The sequence below is a fragment of the Scyliorhinus torazame genome, chromosome 4 (genome assembly GCF_047496885.1).
Source record: "Scyliorhinus torazame isolate Kashiwa2021f chromosome 4, sScyTor2.1, whole genome shotgun sequence".
Classification (NCBI taxonomy): domain Eukaryota; kingdom Metazoa; phylum Chordata; class Chondrichthyes; order Carcharhiniformes; family Scyliorhinidae; genus Scyliorhinus; species Scyliorhinus torazame.
Window position 1 is genome coordinate 349,435,248 of NC_092710.1, and position 19,847 is coordinate 349,455,094.

General features: G+C 49.3%; 1 protein-coding gene across 1 annotated transcript in view; it reads right to left on the reverse strand.

Annotated features, from left to right (window-relative positions):
- The window catches only part of LOC140411509 (dynein axonemal heavy chain 6-like), a 1,703,852-nt gene that overhangs the window by 666,046 nt on the left and 1,017,959 nt on the right, over positions 1 to 19,847 (reverse strand). The window contains exon 41 of the mRNA XM_072500595.1: positions 11,509 to 11,761. Coding sequence (XP_072356696.1) covers positions 11,509 to 11,761 — 253 coding nt within the window. The remainder of the gene's footprint in view (positions 1 to 11,508; positions 11,762 to 19,847) is intronic.

The following is a 19,847-nucleotide window of genomic DNA, read 5'->3' on the forward strand; positions in this document are numbered from 1 at the left end:
AAGCTCAATGTGCTCTTCCTTTGTGTCTGTCTGCAGTAGTAGATCATCTACATACTGTACCAGACATTCGGGGCGAGAAAAGTTTGCTAGTCCATTTGCCAGCTGTCGGTGGAAAATGGAGGGGGAGTTGTGGAAGCCTTGTGGCAGGCATGTCCACGTGTACTGCTGAGCTCGGAAGGTGAAGGCAAATTTGTACTGGCACGCCTTTGCCAATGGAATGGACCAGAACCCATTACTGACGTCCAAATTCGTGAAATATCGGGCATGGAGTCCCTGTTTGAGCATGGTCTCAGAACTTGTTGCAACGGTGGAGGCTGCTGCGGGGGTGACTTTATTGAGTTCCCGATAATCAATGGTCAAGTGCCATGATCCGTCGGGTTTCCTTACTGGCCAAATCGGGGCATTATTAGTTGAGGCTACCGATCTTAGGACGCCCAGCTCTAATAAGCTTTCTATGACCTTTAGGATTTCTCCCTCTGCTTCTAGGGGAAATCCGTACTGTTTTTGGGGTCTAGGGTGCGGTCCGGTTATCTGTATGGAACCGGTCATCCGTCCACAGTCATGTTTGTGGGTTGCGAATGCTGCCCTGTTCTTTTGCAGGACTGCCCTAACCTGTCGGTCCGTGCTGAGTGTGGTGGGGTTGAACCAAAACTCGCCTACGGCGCTGATTTTGTTCATGTAGTCCCCTATATTGAGTGTTGCGGGGGCTCTAGCGGATTTCGCCATCTTCCAGACACACTGGTTGACTGGATCGAAGGAGAGGTGGTGTGAGTTCATAAAATCGATCCCTAAAATGTGCTCTGCTGGTGGGGGCAGGTCGACTAACACTACGGGGTGTTTTGTATTAATATTTCCGATCTGGATGGGTACAGGGGTTGTGATATGCCCCTGCTGTGAGTGGCCTGTGAAGCCGCTGAGGGTGATAGTGGATGTGGTGGGCCACGTGTCCTTACCAAGGGTGGAGGAATTTAAGGTTGTGCGGGACCCTCCTGTGTCCCAGAGAAACTCGATCGGCTGTCCCCTAACCTTTGCTGCGACTACGGGTCGTCCTGACCTATCCCAAAGGGTATCGCAGACCCAGCTGGGGGAGCCTATACACCGTCATGCCGTTCCGGTCGCGTCTGTCTGATCGGGCTGGGCGCTAACGCTATGTATGGGCTCTGCCTTTTTCTTATTGGGAGTGCCTGTTTGTTGGGCTCTCTGTGGTTTCTTAGGGCCATTGCATTCCTTAGCAAAATGTCCCAAGTGTCCGCAATTGTAGCACTCTTGCGGTTTGGCTGGGGGGCTGTTCTTTCCCTCGTTTACCCAGGCAGGGTTGTGAAGAGTGGTTCTTACTGCCTGCACATCTGCGGCGGCTTGGTTTTCCTCGGGGGTTCTAGTGGCTGATTTGCCGTGAGCCGCTTGTTCCCAAACGCGGGACAATCTCTTGACCACCCACATCTCATTATGAGCCTCCTCCGAGGGGTCATAATTGCTACAGGCATTCTGTCCTGCTTCCGTGGCATGGGAGATAAGGGTGCGGGTCCACTTGGCCATATTGTCTGGGGACAAATGGGCACGATCTACGTTGCCGAAAACGGCTTCAAAGTGAATCCACAAGCATCCTGCGAACGCTGTGGGGTGTTCAGACTTTTTCTGTCTGCATTTATTCGGACCGTCTATGGGGTCGCCCGGCTGTACCCGATCGCATCTAGGATTGCGGTATGCATTTCTGCAAGGGTGCCTCCTCCTACATTCTGTGGGTCGGGAAGGGCTGCTGCGACCGATGGGTCTAAGCTGAGGACCGTGAGCTTTACCTGCTCTTTCTCATCCAGGCCGTACATGGTCGCCTGGTGTTTGACGGTGGCAAAGAAATGGTGTGGGTCTGAAGCGGGGAGGAACGGTGTGATTTTGGCACACGCGTCCCGTAATTGGGTCACTGTGAGGGGGGTGGAATATAAGACCTCCGCCTCGTCTACTGTGGCGGTGCGTGGGTTGTTACAGGGTTCATGGGAGCCTGTATTATCTGTTGTGTGGGGGGTGGGGGTGCTTTCCTCCTTTGGGGTTTTCCCTGCGCACATGCTCCCTGAACATATCTCTGCGCTGTCTCTTGCAATTCTTCCCAATCAGGGCCGTCTTCCTGGTCTAAACTTTCCCCAAAGGTTTCTTGAAATCCCTTTTGGACAGAAAGCAGTGCTTTCAAGTCTGCAATCTGCTTTTGGCACTTTGCATGGTCCAAAGTACTCTGCCTTTGTTCCGTGGTTGTGGCGTGGAGCGCTCTCAAGGCTGCCTTGAGATCACTGCATTGTTTCTGGAGCGTCTCTAACTGGTTTTCTGTTTCTTTCTTTACAAGGACTGCACGCTGCAGGTCCTGATAAGCCTTTTCATATTGTGACTGGAAACTACTCAAGTGCGCCAGACAAGATTGGTGACCGCGTTTGGCGTCAGCCACCTCTTCGTCCTTTGCTGCTAATTTCCCTTTCAATTTCGCATATACCGGTTTTACTTATCCGATGTATGCCTTCTATTTCCTTGCGGAGCGTCCTGACGACCTCCTCTGTGCCTCGCAATTGTGCCAGACAGGACACAATTGCCATCGGCTTGCGCGCTTTTACTAAACTCTTTCTGTGGATCTCACTCAGGTTCTCCCACCAAGTATGCCCTATACTTCCAGGACCTGAGTCGTCGTTATTGCAGAAATCCTTCCACACGGGCCATCCTTTGCCCTGCAGAATTTTGCAGATTTTCACTTCCCAAACGGGACACTGTCCCGCTCCTACGCTGCTGACTGGTGCGACAGCAAAATCTTCGGGGTTCATGAGGCGCTGCATCGCTCGCATTGCCTGCATGGCTCTCTCTTATCTGCTCGTTACATTCGAATTTGGAACAGGGGGCTAAGGTGGTGTGGTAGATACGGGTACGGCTTGCGCTAATTTCCGAAATACCAACTGCCGATAGTTTTGACGCAACAAAAATCTATCAGTTTTGCCTTATAACCCTGTTAGTTACGCATGCATATACACACTTCCGAATTGTGAATTATTAACCAGAACCGCTTGAACACTTGTGTTTTTTTTTTTGTTTCCGATTGGATTCTAATTCAAAATGTTGGGGTTCTCCCGGAGTGGTTTTCCACTTCTAAGTCGGGTCCCGGCAGAGTCGCCAATTATGTTGCTCTTTTTAACCTTAGTCTATTTGCTCTGTTTAGGTCACCTTTGCTCATGAGTCGCCAGGTATCTTTATGATACCGCCACGTGGTTCAAGTTCAGGTTATGATTAATAACACAGCACACCGCTTAGTAAGGATTAAAACAACGGTCATTTATTATATACAACAAGCAATATTAATACCCTAATACTATTTCTATATAACAAACCTATCACTACTGGCCAATACTTAACTTAGGAAGAGCCCACCAGGTCAGGGAAACGAACGGCTTGTCCAATCAAATCTGGCCCGCGGGATTCAAAAGGCTGCTACAGGTCGGTGGCTAGGTATCTCTACCGGATAGCGATCGCTGGATTCAAACTTACTATACACGGTGGCAGGTCTTGCGAAGGTCTCGAGCAGGCGAAGATGAGAGAGAGCGAGATCTGAACTTGGACCTTCACTTTTATAGGGCCCAGGGGCTTCCCGCCTCCCGGAGCGGCCCTTGACCCTGAGTCCCAAGTGATTGGATCCTGTCCCCAATCTCTGGGGTCGATGTGTCCAATGGTGAGGCGCTTCCTCGATCGGGGGGTGGTCGTTCACCTGTCTTTGTTTCGGCCACTGCAGGTGCCGACAGGTCTGGCCCAGTATTCAATTGCTAATATGTTGCAATTGTTCCCGGGGATAGCCGATTTAACTGTGGATGTCTGAGTAGATTAGGTGTAAACAGTCCTGAATGCAACTGCGGATACCTGGGATAATGGGCTGTTGATAGCCCTGAGTATCGATCTACGTTCCCAGAGCTGAATATTAATCGGAACGCAGCCATTTTACATGGCTACAATAGTCATCTCTGAATCCTCGCACGCCTCTACATTAGGCCAGTCTGTTTTCCTGCTCTGAGGGAACCCGGCCGATCAGAGTCTGAGATCGCTCTGCATTGACTGATGACAGAGCTATCAGCGAATGAAGAGTTATCAGGCTCTGACTGAGGGCCAATGGCACGGCCGGCATGCACCCCCACCCCCCCCCCCCCCCCCCCCCCTCCGCATCCCCCACCCCCGCTGCATTGTTCGGGGCCTTGTGGCTAGGGATGCTGAGTTTCATTGTAAATCCAGCTCTGCGCAGCCGGTCTGATCTTGCGGAGGTGACAAGTCGCACTGTGGCCGACATGGTGGCACAATAGTCAGCACCACTGCCTCACAGCGGCAGGGTCTCTGTTTCCTCCCACAGTCTAGGTTAGGTGTGGTTACCGGGATAGGATGGGGAAGTGGGCCTAGGTAGGGTGCTCTTTCAGAGAGAGGGTCGGTACAGACCAGATGGGCCAAAAGGTCTCCTTCTGCCATTGAGGGATCTTAGGGGAACCTATGGATCTGTCTGCAGGAGGAACCTGAAAATTCTGGATACTTTCCATGCACCTTTCCTCCTTTATGAAATGCCGTGGGTGATTCTCCATAAATAACTGCTCTTTAGGGCAGCACAGCGACGCAGTGGTTAGCACTGCTGCCACACGGCGCCGAGGGCCTGAGTTCGATCACAGCCCCGGGTCACTGACCGGATGGAGTTTGCACATTCTCCCCGTGCCTGCGTGGGTCTCACCCCCACAATCCAAAAATGTGCAGGCTAGGTGGATTGGCCTCACTAAATTGCCCCGTAATTGGAAAAATAATTTGGGTACTTCAAATTTATGGGGAAAAAAAATCTGCTCTTTTTCAATATGTTCTTCCATCAGTTTTGTCTCTGCAAAAGAGGAGACTTAATAGAGGCATACAAAATGATCAGGGGGTTGGATAGGGTGGACAGTGAGAGCCTTCTCCCGCGGATGGATATGGCTGGCACGAGGGGACATAACTTTAAACTGAGGGGTAATAGATATAGGACAGAGGTCAGAGGTAGGTTCTTTACGCAAAGAGTAGTGAGGCCGTGGAATGCCCTACCTGCTACAGTGGTGAACTCGCCAACATTGAGGGCATTTAAAAGTTTATTGGATAAACATATGGATGATAATGGCATAGTGTAGGTTGGATGGCTTTTGTTTCGGTGCAACATCGTGGGCCGAAGGGCCTGTACTGCGCTGTATTGTTCTATGTTCTATGTTCTATGTTCTAAATAGGTCACTTGGAGTTACCTACTGTTGACCCAATTGTGCAGTTTACAGAACAGCAACTGAATGAATACAGTATAATTTATTGTAAAGAGTACAAAATGTACACAAATATAAGAAATATATTTATATATGCGGTTATATATTCAAATGATTCTGCTGCTGGTGAACAGCAGACACCAGCGAAGCTCTCATGGGATCAGAGGATTGATCTTTTTCGCTGAGTGACCTGTGTGGGAAAGTAAATCAGCATTTTCCTCAGAGAATAATCACCACACGAGCAATTAGGTTGTCTCATTTCCTGCTGCAATACTTGTACTGATGCAGAACATGATGTTCTCGTCATCCCCAGCAAGTATTGGCTGTCAGTCTGAAAAAATACAGCTCACTGGAGAGAAACAAGATTTATAGAGCAGGAAGTAAAATGAGGCAACTGTTGAGAAGATAAGGCACATTGGACTTTCTCACTGCAAAAGGACGTGTTCTTCACAGTCAAGTGAGATCTTTCACACCTCCTTTCCATTTCAGTCCCGATTGGTTTATAAAAAAACTTTAAATCCGCATTTAGACAATGAAGCTTGGAAATGGAATGCATTCCGTTGAAAACATCAAACACTCCCAGGACAGGTACAGCACGGGGTTAGATACAGAGTAAAGCTCCCTCTCCATGTCCCCATCAAACACTCCCAGGACAGGTACAGCACGGGGTTAGATACAGAGTAAAGCTCCCTCTCCATGTCCCCATCAAACACTCCCAGGACAGGTACAGCACGGGGTTAGATACAGAGTAAAGCTCCCTCTACACTGTCCCCATCAAACACTCCTAGGACAGGGACAGCACGGGGTTAGATACAGAGTAAAGCTCCCTCTACACTGTCCCCATCAAACACTCCCAGGACAGGGACAGCACGGGGTTAGATACAGAGTAAAGCTCCCTCTACACTGTCCCCATCAAACACTCCCAGGACAAGGTACAGACGGGGTTAGATACAGAGTAAAGCTCCCTCTCCATTGTCCCAAGTAAATACTTCCAGGACAAGGTACAGACGGGGTTAGATACAGAGTAAAGCTCCCTCTACACTGTCCCTATCAAAGACTCCCAGGACAGCGACAGCACGGGGTTAGATACATGGTAAATCTCCCCCACACTGTCCCCATCAAACACTCCCAGGGGAGGTACAGCACGGGGTTAGGTACTGAGTAAAGCTCCATCTGCACTGACCCCACGAAACACTCCCAGAACAGGTACAGCACGGGGTTAGATACAGAGTAAATCTCCCCCGACACTATCCCCAACAAACACTCCCAGTAGAGGTACAGCACGGGGTTAGATACAGAGTAAATCTCCCCCGACACTATCCCCAACAAACACTCCCAGTAGACGTACAGCATAGGGTTAGATACAGAGTAAAGCTCCCATCTTGGTTTCAGACAATGCTCGGCACAACATCGAGGGCCGAAGGGCCTGTTATGTGCTGTACTGTTCTATACACTGTCCCCATCAAACATTCCCAGGAGAGGTACAGCACGGAGTTACATACAGAGTAAAGCTCCCTCTACACTGTCCCCATCAAACAGTCCCAGTACAGGTACAGCACAGGGTTAGATACATGGTAAATCTCCCCCACACTGTCCCCATCAAACACTCCCAGGAGAGGTACAGCACGGGGTTAGGTACAGAGTAAAGCTCCATCTGCACTGACCCCACGAAACACTCCCAGAACAGGTACAGCACGGGGTTAGATACAGAGCAAAGCTCCCTCTACAGTGTCCCCATCAAACACTCCCAGGACAGGGACAGCACGGGGTTAGATACAGAGTAAAGCTCCCTCTACACTGTCCCCATCAAACACTCCCAGGACAGGTACAGCACGGGGTTAGATACAGAGTAAATCTCCCCCACACTGTCCCCAATAAAACACTCACAGGACAGGTACAGACGGGGTTAGATACAGAGTAAAGCTCCCTCTACACTGTCCCTTTCAAAGACTCCCAGGACAGCGACAGCACGGGGTTAGATACAGAGTAAGGTTCCCTCTACACTGTCCCCATCAAACATTCCCAGGACATGGACAGCACGGGGTTAGATCCAGAGTAAAGCTCCCTCTACACTGTCCCCATCAAACACTCCCAGGACAGGTACAGCACGGGGTTAGATACAGAGTAAATCTCCTTCGACACTATCCCCAACAAACACTCCCTGTAGAGGTACAGCACGGGGTTAGATACAGAGTAAATCTCCCCCAACAAACACTCCCAGTAGAGGTACAGCAAAGGGTTAGATACAGAGTAAAGCTCCCATCTTGGTTTCAGACAATGCTCGGCACAACATCGAAGGCCGAAGGGCCTGTTATGTGCTGTACTGTTCTATACACTGTCCCCATCAAACATTCCCAGGAGAGTTACAGTACGGAGTTACATACAGAGTAAAGCTCCCTCTACACTGTCCCCATCAAACACTCCCAGGACAGGTACAGCACGGGGTTAGATACAGAGTAAATCTCCCCCACACTGTCCCCATCAAACACTCACAGGAGAGGTACAGCACGGGGTTAGATACAGAGTAAAGCTCCATCTGCACTGACCCCACGAAACACTCCGAGAACAGGTACAGCACGGGGTTAGATACAGAGTAAAGCTCCCTCTACACTGTCCCCATCAAACACTCCCAGGACAGGTACAGCACGGGGTTAGATACAGAGTAAAGCTCCCTCTACACTGTCCCCATCAAACACTCCCAGGACAGGTACAGCACGGGGTTAGATACAGAGGAAAGCTCCCTCTACACTGTCCCCATCAAACACTCGCAGGGCAGGTACAGCACGGGGTTAGATACAGAGCAAAGCTCCCTCTACAGTGTCCCCATCAAACACTCCCAGGACAGGGACAGCACGGGGTTAGATACAGAGTAAAGGTCCCTCTACACCGTCCCCATCAAACACTCCCAGGACAGGTACAGCACGGGGTTAGATACAGAGTAAAGCTCCCTCTACACTGTCCTCATCAAACACTCGCAGGACAGGCACAGCATGGGGTTAGTTAAAGAATAAAGCTCTCTCTATGCTGTCCACGTCAAGCACTCTCAGGAGAGGTACAGCATGGGGTTAGTTACAGAGCAAAGCTCCCTCTCCACTGTCCCAATCAAAACTCCCAGGACAGGTACTGTATGGGGTTAGATACAGAGTAAAGTTCCCCATATCACTGTCCCCATCAAACACTCCCAGGACAGGTACAGGGGTTAGATGCAGGGGGTTGCAATTCTCCGGAATTTTTAACAAGTGTGGTAGTGAGCTGGAATTGCCGCGGGTTTCCCGACACTCGGCCCAGCGAGGCCAGCAGCGCAATTCAACGTTAATTGGTCCACTTAACGAGACCTCATTGGCTTCTCATCGAAATGAAGATTCACCAGCTGATTCACCGAGACCGCGCCCGCTAGCCCCCTGTCAAGAAGGTCGAGCAGCACTGAAGCTGCACTGGTACAGCCAACCCAAGCCCGCTCACAATAATGGTGCCGAGGGGACAGGTCCCAAGATTCGGGGATGCTGGCCTGGGGAGGTTCATAGGCGAGGTGGAGGCCAGGAGGGATGTCCTGTTCCCCCAAGGGTCCTGGAGAGTCAGCCACAAGGCAGCCAGTGCCATAAGGGATGAGGTGGTGGCAGCTATCAGCTCGGGGACTGTGACCAGGAGGAATGACTTTCAGTGCCATAAGAAGGTCAATGACCTACACTGGGCATCACGAGTGAGTAGACACCACCGACCTACCACACCCAACCCTCCCTCCAGACATCTTCCCCCCACCACTGTGAACCAAGCATGTGGCTAACGATGCCCTCTCGGTGCCCCGCAGGTATGGCTCTTCCACAATCGGCGGGAGAGGACCCAGACTGGCGGTGGGGTGCAGGACCTCAGAATCCTCACCTCCTTTGAGGAGCGGGCCCTGGAGGTGACGGAGTGGCCGAAGACAGGGCGGTCACCAACACGGAGGCTGGCGGACGCCGCAGAGGTGAGGAACCACCGGGCTCCACCTGGGGGACCTGTCAAACGTGAGTAGTGATTGCATTGATGACAGACCCATCCCTCCCACTGACCACATGTCCATTCTCCCAGAGATCATCAAGCCGACGGCGACGGCCCAGTGTCGAGGCATCAGGGTGATTGGGATGCTTGTCAATGACCCCCACATACTACATGGTCCGCCCGCCCACGGGAATCCACATGGCATCGGTGAAGTGCTCACTTAAACAGGATTGCCAATTCCCGATCAGCCAGTGGCCTTGCAGCCGGTGGAGGTGATCATTGGGGCAGAGAGAAGGGTTGCCCCCGGAACGGATAAATGATCCAGGGGTTGACATGATGGTGCCGTGAGCAGTTGCCCCCGGTTGCCCCCCCAGCACCTTCCTCCATCTTCCATGGCAGTACAACACTGTTGAGGGACCACCGCACCCAGCTAAGGGTCCCTCACCCCCGCCACCGAGCACTGGGGTGGCAAGGCCAGAACCCCCAGGCTCTTTGCCTATCAGCAAAGATGGCTATTCACCTCCTTGGCTCTCCCCAGAAGCCCTGCCGTCAGTTCATGTTTTTCAAAAAGAGGACTAATCGGCGCAGACCTGAGCACTTGCTGGGGAGTCCACTGGATATGGGGTGGCTCCTGCTAATTGTATGGAAATTGGGCTTAAGTGCTGGCAATATCGCCCAGAGTACTGATCCCTCTACACTATCACCATCAAACATTCTAAAGACAGATACAGGCTTAGACACACAGTAAAGCTCCTGCCACAATATTGCCAACAGAAATTTTTAGACAGGTACAGCACGGGGTTAGATACAGAGTAAAGCTGCCTCTACACTGTCCCCATCAAACACTCCCAGGACAGCGACAGCACGGGGTTAGATACAGAGTAAAGCTCCCTCTACACTGTCCCCATCAAACACTCCCAGGACAGCGACAGCACGGGGTTAGATACAGAGTAAAGCTCCCTCTACACTGTCCCCATCAAACACTCCCAGGACAGCGACAGCACGGGGTTAGATACAGAGTAAAGCTCCCTCTACACTGTCCCCATCAAACACTCCCAGACAGGTACAGCACGGGGTTAGATACAGACTAAAGCTGCCTCTACACTGTCCCCATCAAACACTCCCAGGACAGCGACAGCACGGGGTTAGATACAGAGTAAAGCTCCCTCTACACTGTCCCCATCAAACACTCCCAGGACAGCGACAGCACGGGGTTAGATACAGCGTGAAGCTCCCTCTACACTGTCCGAATCAAACACTCCCAGGACAGGTACAGCACGGGGTTAGATAAAGAGTAAAGCTCCCTCTACACTGTCCCCATCAAACAATCCCAGGACAGGTACAGCACGGGGCTAGATACAGAGTAAAGCTCCCTCTGCACTGTCCCCATCAAACACTCCCAGGACAGGTACAGCACGGGGTTAGATACAGAGTAAAGCTCCCTCTACACTGTCCCGATCAAACACTCCCAGGACAGGGACAGGTAAAGCTCCCTCTGCACTGTCCCCATCAAACACTCCCAGGACAGGTACAGGTAAAGCGACTACACTGTCCCCATCAAACACTCCCATGACAGGTGGAGCACGGGGTTAGATACAGAGTAAAGCTCCCTCTACACTGTCCCCATCAAACACTCCCAGGACAGGTACAGCACGTGGTTAGATACAGAATAAAGCTCCCTCTACACTGTCCCCATCAAACGCTCCCAGGACAGGTACAGGTAAAGCTCGCTCTACACTGTCCCCATCAAACACTCCCAGGACAGGTACAGCACGGGGCTAGATACAGAGTAAAGCTCCCTCTACACTGTCCCCATCAAACACTCCCAGGAGAGGGACAGGTAAAGCTCCCTCTACACAGTCCCCATCAAACACTCCCAGGACAGGTACAGGTACGGTGTTAGATACAGAGTAAAGCTCCCTCTACACTGTCCCCTTCAAACACTCCCAGGACAGGTACAGCACGGGACTAGATATAGAGTAAAGCTCCCTCTACACTGTCCCCATCAAACACACCCAGGGTTCGTACAGCAGGGAGTTGAATACAGATTATAGCTCCCGTTACACTCTCCTATCAATGACAGGTACAGCACAATGCAGATACAGAAAAATGCTTCTTCACGCTGTTCAATCACACCTTCCGTTTTTCAGCATTAACGCTCTTTTCAACCCCAAAGCATTGTGCGCAGACACACCTATGTCTCTCTTGTGCTTTTAATTTTGACACTCCTAATGATGAGAATGATTTCTGGTTTACTCACCAGCTCCAAATCCACCATTCTTGCTCATGAAGTTCAGAAAAGCTTGTAATAGATGGCAAAGAGTCATCACAATCCCCAAATTTGTGACGGCAAATTGCTGCAAATTTCGATGCTTTTTTACAAATATTAGGCCTGCTGAAATGCTTTTGTCAAAAAGTATCTGGAAGTATCCTCTTGCTTTCTGAGGCAGGCCCTCCGGAAGCTTTTCTAGCCAAGTACTAACATAAGGCTGCCAGCCAAGATCAACCGGGTCCTGATAGGGATTCAAACAAGAAACGTTAACATGGAAATAATTTTTATCTACCTGAGCAATAAACAACATCATAAAGTTGTGTCCAAATTTATATCATCAGCAGTCAACAATTGACAACACTCGTGACACATAACATAACAGTTTAATGAGATGTGGGTCTGTATCTGTGATACACTCACAGTGATGGGATGTGGGTCTGTATCTGTGATTCACTCACAGTGATGGGATGTGGGTCTGTATCAGTGATTCACTCACAGTGATGGGATGTGGGTCTGTATCTGTGATTCACTCGCAGTGATGGGATGTGGGTCTGTATCTGTGATTACCTCACAGTGATGGGATGTGGGTCTGTATCTGTGATTCACTCACAGTGATGGGATGTGGGTCTGTATCTGTGATTCACTCACAGTGATGGGATTGGGTCTGTATCTGTGATTCACTCACAGTGATGGGATGTGGGTCTGTATCTGTGATTCACTCACAGTGATGGGATTGGGTCTGTATCTGTGATTCTCTCACAGTGATGGGATGTGGGTCTATCTGTGATTCACTCACAGTGATGGGATGTGGGTCTGTATCTGTGATTCACTCACAGTGATGGGATGTGGGTCTATCTGTGATTCACTCACAGTGATGGGATGTGGGTCTATCTGTGAATCACTCACAGTGATGGGATGTGGGTCTATCTGTGATTCACTCACAGTGATGGGATGTGGGTCTATCTGTGATTCACTCACAGTGATGAGATGTGGGTCTATCTGTGATTCACTAACAGTGATGGGATTGGGTCTGTATCTGTGATTCACTCACAGTGATGGGATGTGGGTCTGTATCTGTGATTCACTCACAGTGATGGGATTGGGTCTGTATCTGTGATTCACTCACAGTGATGGGATGTGGGTCTATCTGTGATTCACTCACAGTGATGGGATGTGGGTCTGTATCTGTGATTCACTCACAGTGATGAGATGTGGGTCTATCTGTGATTCACTCACAGTGATGGGATTGGGTCTGTATCTGTGATTCACTCACAGTGATGGGATTGGGTCTGTATCTGTGATTCACTCACAGTGATGGGATGTGGGTCTATCTGTGATTCACTCACAGTGATGGGATGTGGGTCTATCTGTGATTCACTCACAGTGATGGGATTGGGTCTGTATCTGTGATTCACTCACAGTGATGGGATGTGGTTCTGTATCTGTGATTCACTCACAGTGATGGGATTGGGTCTGTATCTGTGATTCACTCACAGTGATGGGATGTGGGTCTATCTGTGATTCACTCACAGTGATGGGATGTGGGTCTGTATCTGTGATTCACTCACAGTGATGGGATGTGGGTCTATCTGTGATTCACTCACAGTGATGGGATTGGGTCTGTGTCTGTGATTCACTCACAGTGATGGGATGTGGGTCTGTATCTGTGATTCACTCACAGTGATGGGATTGGGTCTGTATCTGTGATTCACTCACAGTGATGGGATGTGGGTCTGTATCTGTGATTCACTCACAGTGATGGGATGTGGGTCTGTATCTGTGATTCACACACAGTGATGGGATTGGGTCTGTATCTGTGATTCACTCACAGTGATGGGATTGGGTCTGTGTCTGTGATTCACTCACAGTGATGGGATGTGGGTCTATCTGTGATTCACTCACAGTGATGGGATGTGGGTCTGTATCTGTGATTCACTCACAGTGATGGGATGTGGGTCTGTATCTGTGATTACCTCACAGTGATGGGATTGGGTCTGTATCTGTGATTCACTCACAGTGATGGGATTGGGTCTGTGTCTGTGATTCACTCACAGTGATGGGATGTGGGTCTATCTGTGATTCACTCACAGTGATGGGATGTGGGTCTATCTGTGATTCACTCACAGTGATGGGATGTGGGTCTGTATCTGTGAATCACTCACAGTGATGGGATGTGGGTCTGTATCTGTGAATCACTCACAGTGATGGGATGTGGGTCTGTATCTGTGATTCTCTCACAGTGATGGGATGTGGGTCTGTATCTGTGATTCACTCACAGTGATGGGATGTGGGTCTGTATCTGTGATTCACTCACAGTGATGGGATGTGGGTCTATCTGTGATTCACTCACAGTGATGGGATGTGGGTCTGTATCTGTGAATCACTCACAGTGATGGGATGTGAGTCTATCTGTGATTCTCTCACAGTGATGGAATGTGGGTCTGTATCTGTGATTCACTCACAGTGATGGGATGTGGGTCTATCTGTGATTCACTCACAGTGATGGGATGTGGGTCTGTATCTGTGATTCACTCACAGTGATGGGATGTGGATCTGTATCTGTGATTCACTCACAGTGATGGGATGTGGGTCTGTATCTGTGATTCACTCACAGTGATGGGATGTGGGTCTGTATCTGTGATTCACTCACAGTGATGGGATGTGGGTCTGTATCTGTGATTCACACACAGTGATGGGATTGGGTCTGTATCTGTGATTCACTCACAGTGATGGGATTGGGTCTGTGTCTGTGATTCACTCACAGTGATGGGATGTGGGTCTATCTGTGATTCACTCACAGTGATGGGATGTGGGTCTGTATCTGTGATACACTCACAGTGATGCGATGTGGGTCTGTATCTGTGATACACTCACAGTGATGGGATGTGGGTCTGTATCTGTGATTCACTCACAGTGATGGGATGTGGGTCTGTATCTGTGATTACCTCACAGTGATGGGATTGGGTCTGTATCTGTGATTCACTCACAGTGATGGGATTGGGTCTGTGTCTGTGATTCACTCACAGTGATGGGATGTGGGTCTGTATCTGTGAATCACTCACAGTGATGGGATGTGAGTCTATCTGTGATTCTCTCACAGTGATGGAATGTGGGTCTGTATCTGTGATTCACTCACAGTGATGGGATGTGGGCCTATCTGTGAATCACTCACAGTGATGGGATTGGGTCTGTATCTGTGATACACTCACAGTGATGGGATGTGGGTCTGTATCTGTGATACACTCACAGTGATGGGATGTGGGTCTATCTGTGATTCACTCACAGTGATGGGATGTGGGTCTGTATCTGTGATTCACTCGCAGTGATGGGATGTGGGTCTATCTGTGATTCATTCACAGTGATGGGATGTGGGTCTGTATCTGTGATTCACTCGCAGTGATGGGATGTGGGTCTATCTGTGATTCACTTACAGTGATGGGATGTGGGTCTGTATCTGTGATTCACTCACAGTGATGGGATGTGGGTCTATCTGTGATTCACTCACAGTGATGGGATTGCGTCTGTATCTGTGATTCACTCACAGTGATGGGATGTGGGTCTATCTGTGATTCACTCACAGTGATGGGATTGGGTCTGTATCTGTGATACACTCACAGTGATGGGATGTGGGTCTGTATCTGTGATTCACTCACAGTGATGGGATGTGGGTCTGTATCTGTGATTCACTCACAGTGATGGGATGTGGGTCTGTATCTGTGATTCACTCACAGTGATGGGATTGGGTCTGTATTTGTGATACACTCACAGTGATGGGATGTGGGTCTATCTGTGATTCACTCAGTGATGGGATGTGGGTCTGTATCTGTGGTTCACTCACAGTGATGGGATTGGGTCTGTATTTGTGATACACTCACAGTGATGGGATGTGGGTCTGTATCTGTGATTCACTCACAGTGATGGGATGTGGGTCTGTATCTGTGATACACTCACAGTGATGGGATGTGGGTCTGTATCTGTGATTCACTCACAGTGATGGGATTGGGTCTGTATTTGTGATTCACTCACAGTGATGGGATGTGGGTCTGTATCTGTGATACACTCACAGTGATGGGATGTGGGTCTGTATCTGTGATTCACTCACAGTGATGGGATGTGGGTCTGTATCTGTGATACACTCACAGTGATGGGATGTGGGTCTGTATCTGTGATTCACTCACAGTGATGGGATTGGGTCTGTATTTGTGATACACTCACAGTGATGGGATGTGGGTCTGTATCTGTGATACACTCACAGTGATGGGATGTGGGTCTGTATCTGTGATTCACTCACAGTGATGGGATTGGGTCTGTATCTGTGACACACTCACAGTGATGGGATGTGGGTCGACCTGTGATTCACTCACAGTAATGGGATGTGGGTCTGTATCTGTGGTTCACTCACAGTGATGGGATGTGGGTCGATCAGTGATTCACTCACAGTGATGAGATGTGGGTCTGTATCTGTGATACACTCACAGTGATGGGATGTGGGTCTGTATCTGTGATTCACTCACAGTGATGGGATGTGGGTCTGTATCTGTGAATCACTCACAGTGTTGGGATGTGGGTCTATCTGTGATTCACTCACAGTGATGGGATTGGGTCTGTATCTGTGATTCACTCACAGTGATGGGATGTGGGTCGATCAGTGATTCACTCAAAGTGATGAGATGTGGGTCTGTATCTGTGATACACTCACAGTGATGGGATGTGGGTCTGTATCTGTGATTCACTCACAGTGATGGGATGTGGGTCTGTATCTGTGATTCACTCACAGTGATGGGATGTGGGTCTGCATCTGTGATTCGCTCACAGTGAAGGGATGTGGGTCTGTATCTGTGATACCCTCACAGTGATGGGATGTGGGTCTATCTGTGATTCACTCACAGTGATGAGATGTGGGTCGATCTGTGATTCACTCACAGTGATGGGATGTGGGTCTGTATCTGTGATTCACTCACAGTGATGGGATGTGGGTCTGTATCTGTGATTCACTCACAGTGATGGGATTGGGTCTGTATTTGTGATACACTCACAGTGATGGGATGTGGGTCTATCTGTGATTCACTCACAGTGATGGGATGTGGGTCTGTATCTGTGATACACTCAAAGTGATGGGATGTGGGTCTGCATCTGTGATTCACTCACAGTGATGGGATGTGGATCTGTATCTGTGATACACTCACAGTGATGGGATTTGGGTCTATCTGTGATTCACTCACAGTGATGAGATGTGAGTCTGTATCTGTGATTCACTCACAGTGAAGGGATGTGGGTCTATCTGTGATACACTCACAGTGATGGGATGTGGGTCTGTATCTGTGATTCACTCACAGTGATGGGATGTGGGTCTGCATATGTGATTCACTCACAGTGATGGGATGTGGGTCTTTCTGTGATACACTCACAGTGATGGGATGTGGGTCGACCTGTGATTCACTCACAGTAATGGGATGTGGGTCTGTATCTGTGGTTCACTCACAGTGATGGGATGTGGGTCGATCAGTGATTCACTCACAGTGATGAGATGTGGGTCTGTATCTGTGATACACTCACAGTGATGGGATGTGGGTCTGTATCTGTGATTCACTCACAGTGATGGGATGTGGGTCTGTATCTGTGAATCACTCACAGTGTTGGGATGTGGGTCTATCTGTGATTCACTCACAGTGATGGGATTGGGTCTGTATCTGTGATTCACTCACAGTGATGGGATGTGGGTCGATCAGTGATTCACTCAAAGTGATGAGATGTGGGTCTGTATCTGTGATACACTCACAGTGATGGGATGTGGGTCTGTATCTGTGATTCACTCACAGTGATGGGATGTGGGTCTGTATCTGTGATTCACTCACAGTGATGGGATGTGGGTCTGCATCTGTGATTCGCTCACAGTGAAGGGATGTGGGTCTGTATCTGTGATACCCTCACAGTGATGGGATGTGGGTCTATCTGTGATTCACTCACAGTGATGAGATGTGGGTCGATCTGTGATTCACTCACAGTGATGGGATGTGGGTCTGTATCTGTGATTCACTCACAGTGATGGGATGTGGGTCTGTATCTGTGATTCACTCACAGTGATGGGATTGGGTCTGTATTTGTGATACACTCACAGTGATGGGATGTGGGTCTATCTGTGATTCACTCACAGTGATGGGATGTGGGTCTGTATCTGTGATACACTCAAAGTGATGGGATGTGGGTCTGCATCTGTGATTCACTCACAGTGATGGGATGTGGATCTGTATCTGTGATACACTCACAGTGATGGGATTTGGGTCTATCTGTGATTCACTCACAGTGATGAGATGTGAGTCTGTATCTGTGATTCACTCACAGTGAAGGGATGTGGGTCTATCTGTGATACACTCACAGTGATGGGATGTGGGTCTGTATCTGTGATTCACTCACAGTGATGGGATGTGGGTCTGCATCTGTGATTCACTCACAGTGATGGGATGTGGGTCTTTCTGTGATACACTCACAGTGATGGGATGTGGGTCTGCATCTGTGATTCACTCACAGTGATGGGATGTGGGTCTATCTGTGATACACTCACAGTGATGGGATGTGCGTCTGTATCTGTGAATCACTCACAGTGATGGGATGTGGGTCTATCTGTGAATCACTCACAGTGAAGGGATGTGGGTCTGTATCTGTGATTCACTCACAGTGATGGGATTGGGTCTGTATCTGTGATACACTCACAGTGATGGGATGTGGGTCTGTATCTGTGATACACTCACAGTGATGGGATGTGGGTCTGCATCTGTGATTCACTCAGTGATGGGATGTGGGTCTATCTGTGATACACTCACAGTGATGGGATGTGGGTCTGCATCTGAGATTCACTCACAGTGATGGGATGTGGGTCTATCTGTGATTCACTCACAGTGATGGGATATAGGTCTGTATCTGTGATTCACTCACAGTGATGGGATGTGGGTCTATCTGTGATTCACTCACAGTGATGGGATGTGGGTCTATCTGTGATTCACTCACAGTGATGGGATGTGGGTCTATCTGTGATTCACTCACAGTGATGGGATGTGGGTCTATCTGTGATTCACTCACAGTGATGGGATATAGGTCTGTATCTGTGATTCACTCACAGTGATGGGATGTGGGTCTATCTGTGATTCACTCACAGTGATGGGATGTGGGTCTATCTGTGATTCACTCACAGTGATGGGATGTGGGTCTATCTGTGAATCACTCACAGTGATGGGATGTGGGTCTGAATCTGTGATTCACTCTCAGTGAAGGGATGTGGGAATGTATCTGTGATACACTCACAGTGATGGGATGTGGGTCTGTATCTGTGAAGCACTCACAGTGATGGGATGTGGGTCTGTATCTGTGATACACTCACAGTGATGGGATGTGGGTCTATCTGTGAATCACTCACAGTGATGGGATGTGGGTCTGTATCTGTGATTCACTCACAGTGATGGGATGTGGGTCTGTATCTGTGAATCACTAACAGTGATGGGATTGGGTCTGTATTTGTGATACACTCACAGTGATGGGATGTGGGTCTGTATCTGTGATACACTCACAGTGATGGGATGTGGGTCTATCTGTGATACACTCGCAGTGATGGGATGTGGGTATGTATCTGTGATTCACTCACAGTGATGGGATGTGGGTCTGTATCTGTGATTCACTCACAGTGATGGGATGTGGGTTTGTATCTGTGATTCACTCACAGTGATGGGATGTGGGTCGATCAGTGATTCACTCACAGTGATGGGATGTGGCTCTGTATCTGTGATTCACTCACAGTGATGGGATGTGGGTCTATCTCAGAATCACTCACAGTGATGGGATGTGGGTCTATCTGTGACTCACTCACAGTGATGGGATTGGGTCTGTATCTGTGATACACTCACAGTGATGGGATGTGGGTCTGTATCTGTGATTCACTCACAGTGATGGGATTGGGTCTGTATCTGTGATACACTCACAGTGATGGGATGTGGGTCTGTATCTGTGATACACTCACAGTGATGGGATGTGGGTCAGCATCTGTGATTCACTCACAGTGATGGGATGTGGGTCTATCTGTGATACACTCACAGTGATGGGATGTGGGTCTGCATCTGTGATTCACTCACAGTGATGAGATGTGTGTCTATCTGTGATACACTCACAGTGATGGGATGTGGGTCTGCATCTGTGATTCACTCACAGTGATGGGATGTGGGTCTGTATTTGTGATACACTCGCAGTGATGGGATGTGGGTCTGTATCTGTGATTCACTCACAGTGATGGGATGTGGGTCTGTATCTGTGATTCACTCACAGTGATGGGATGTGGGTCT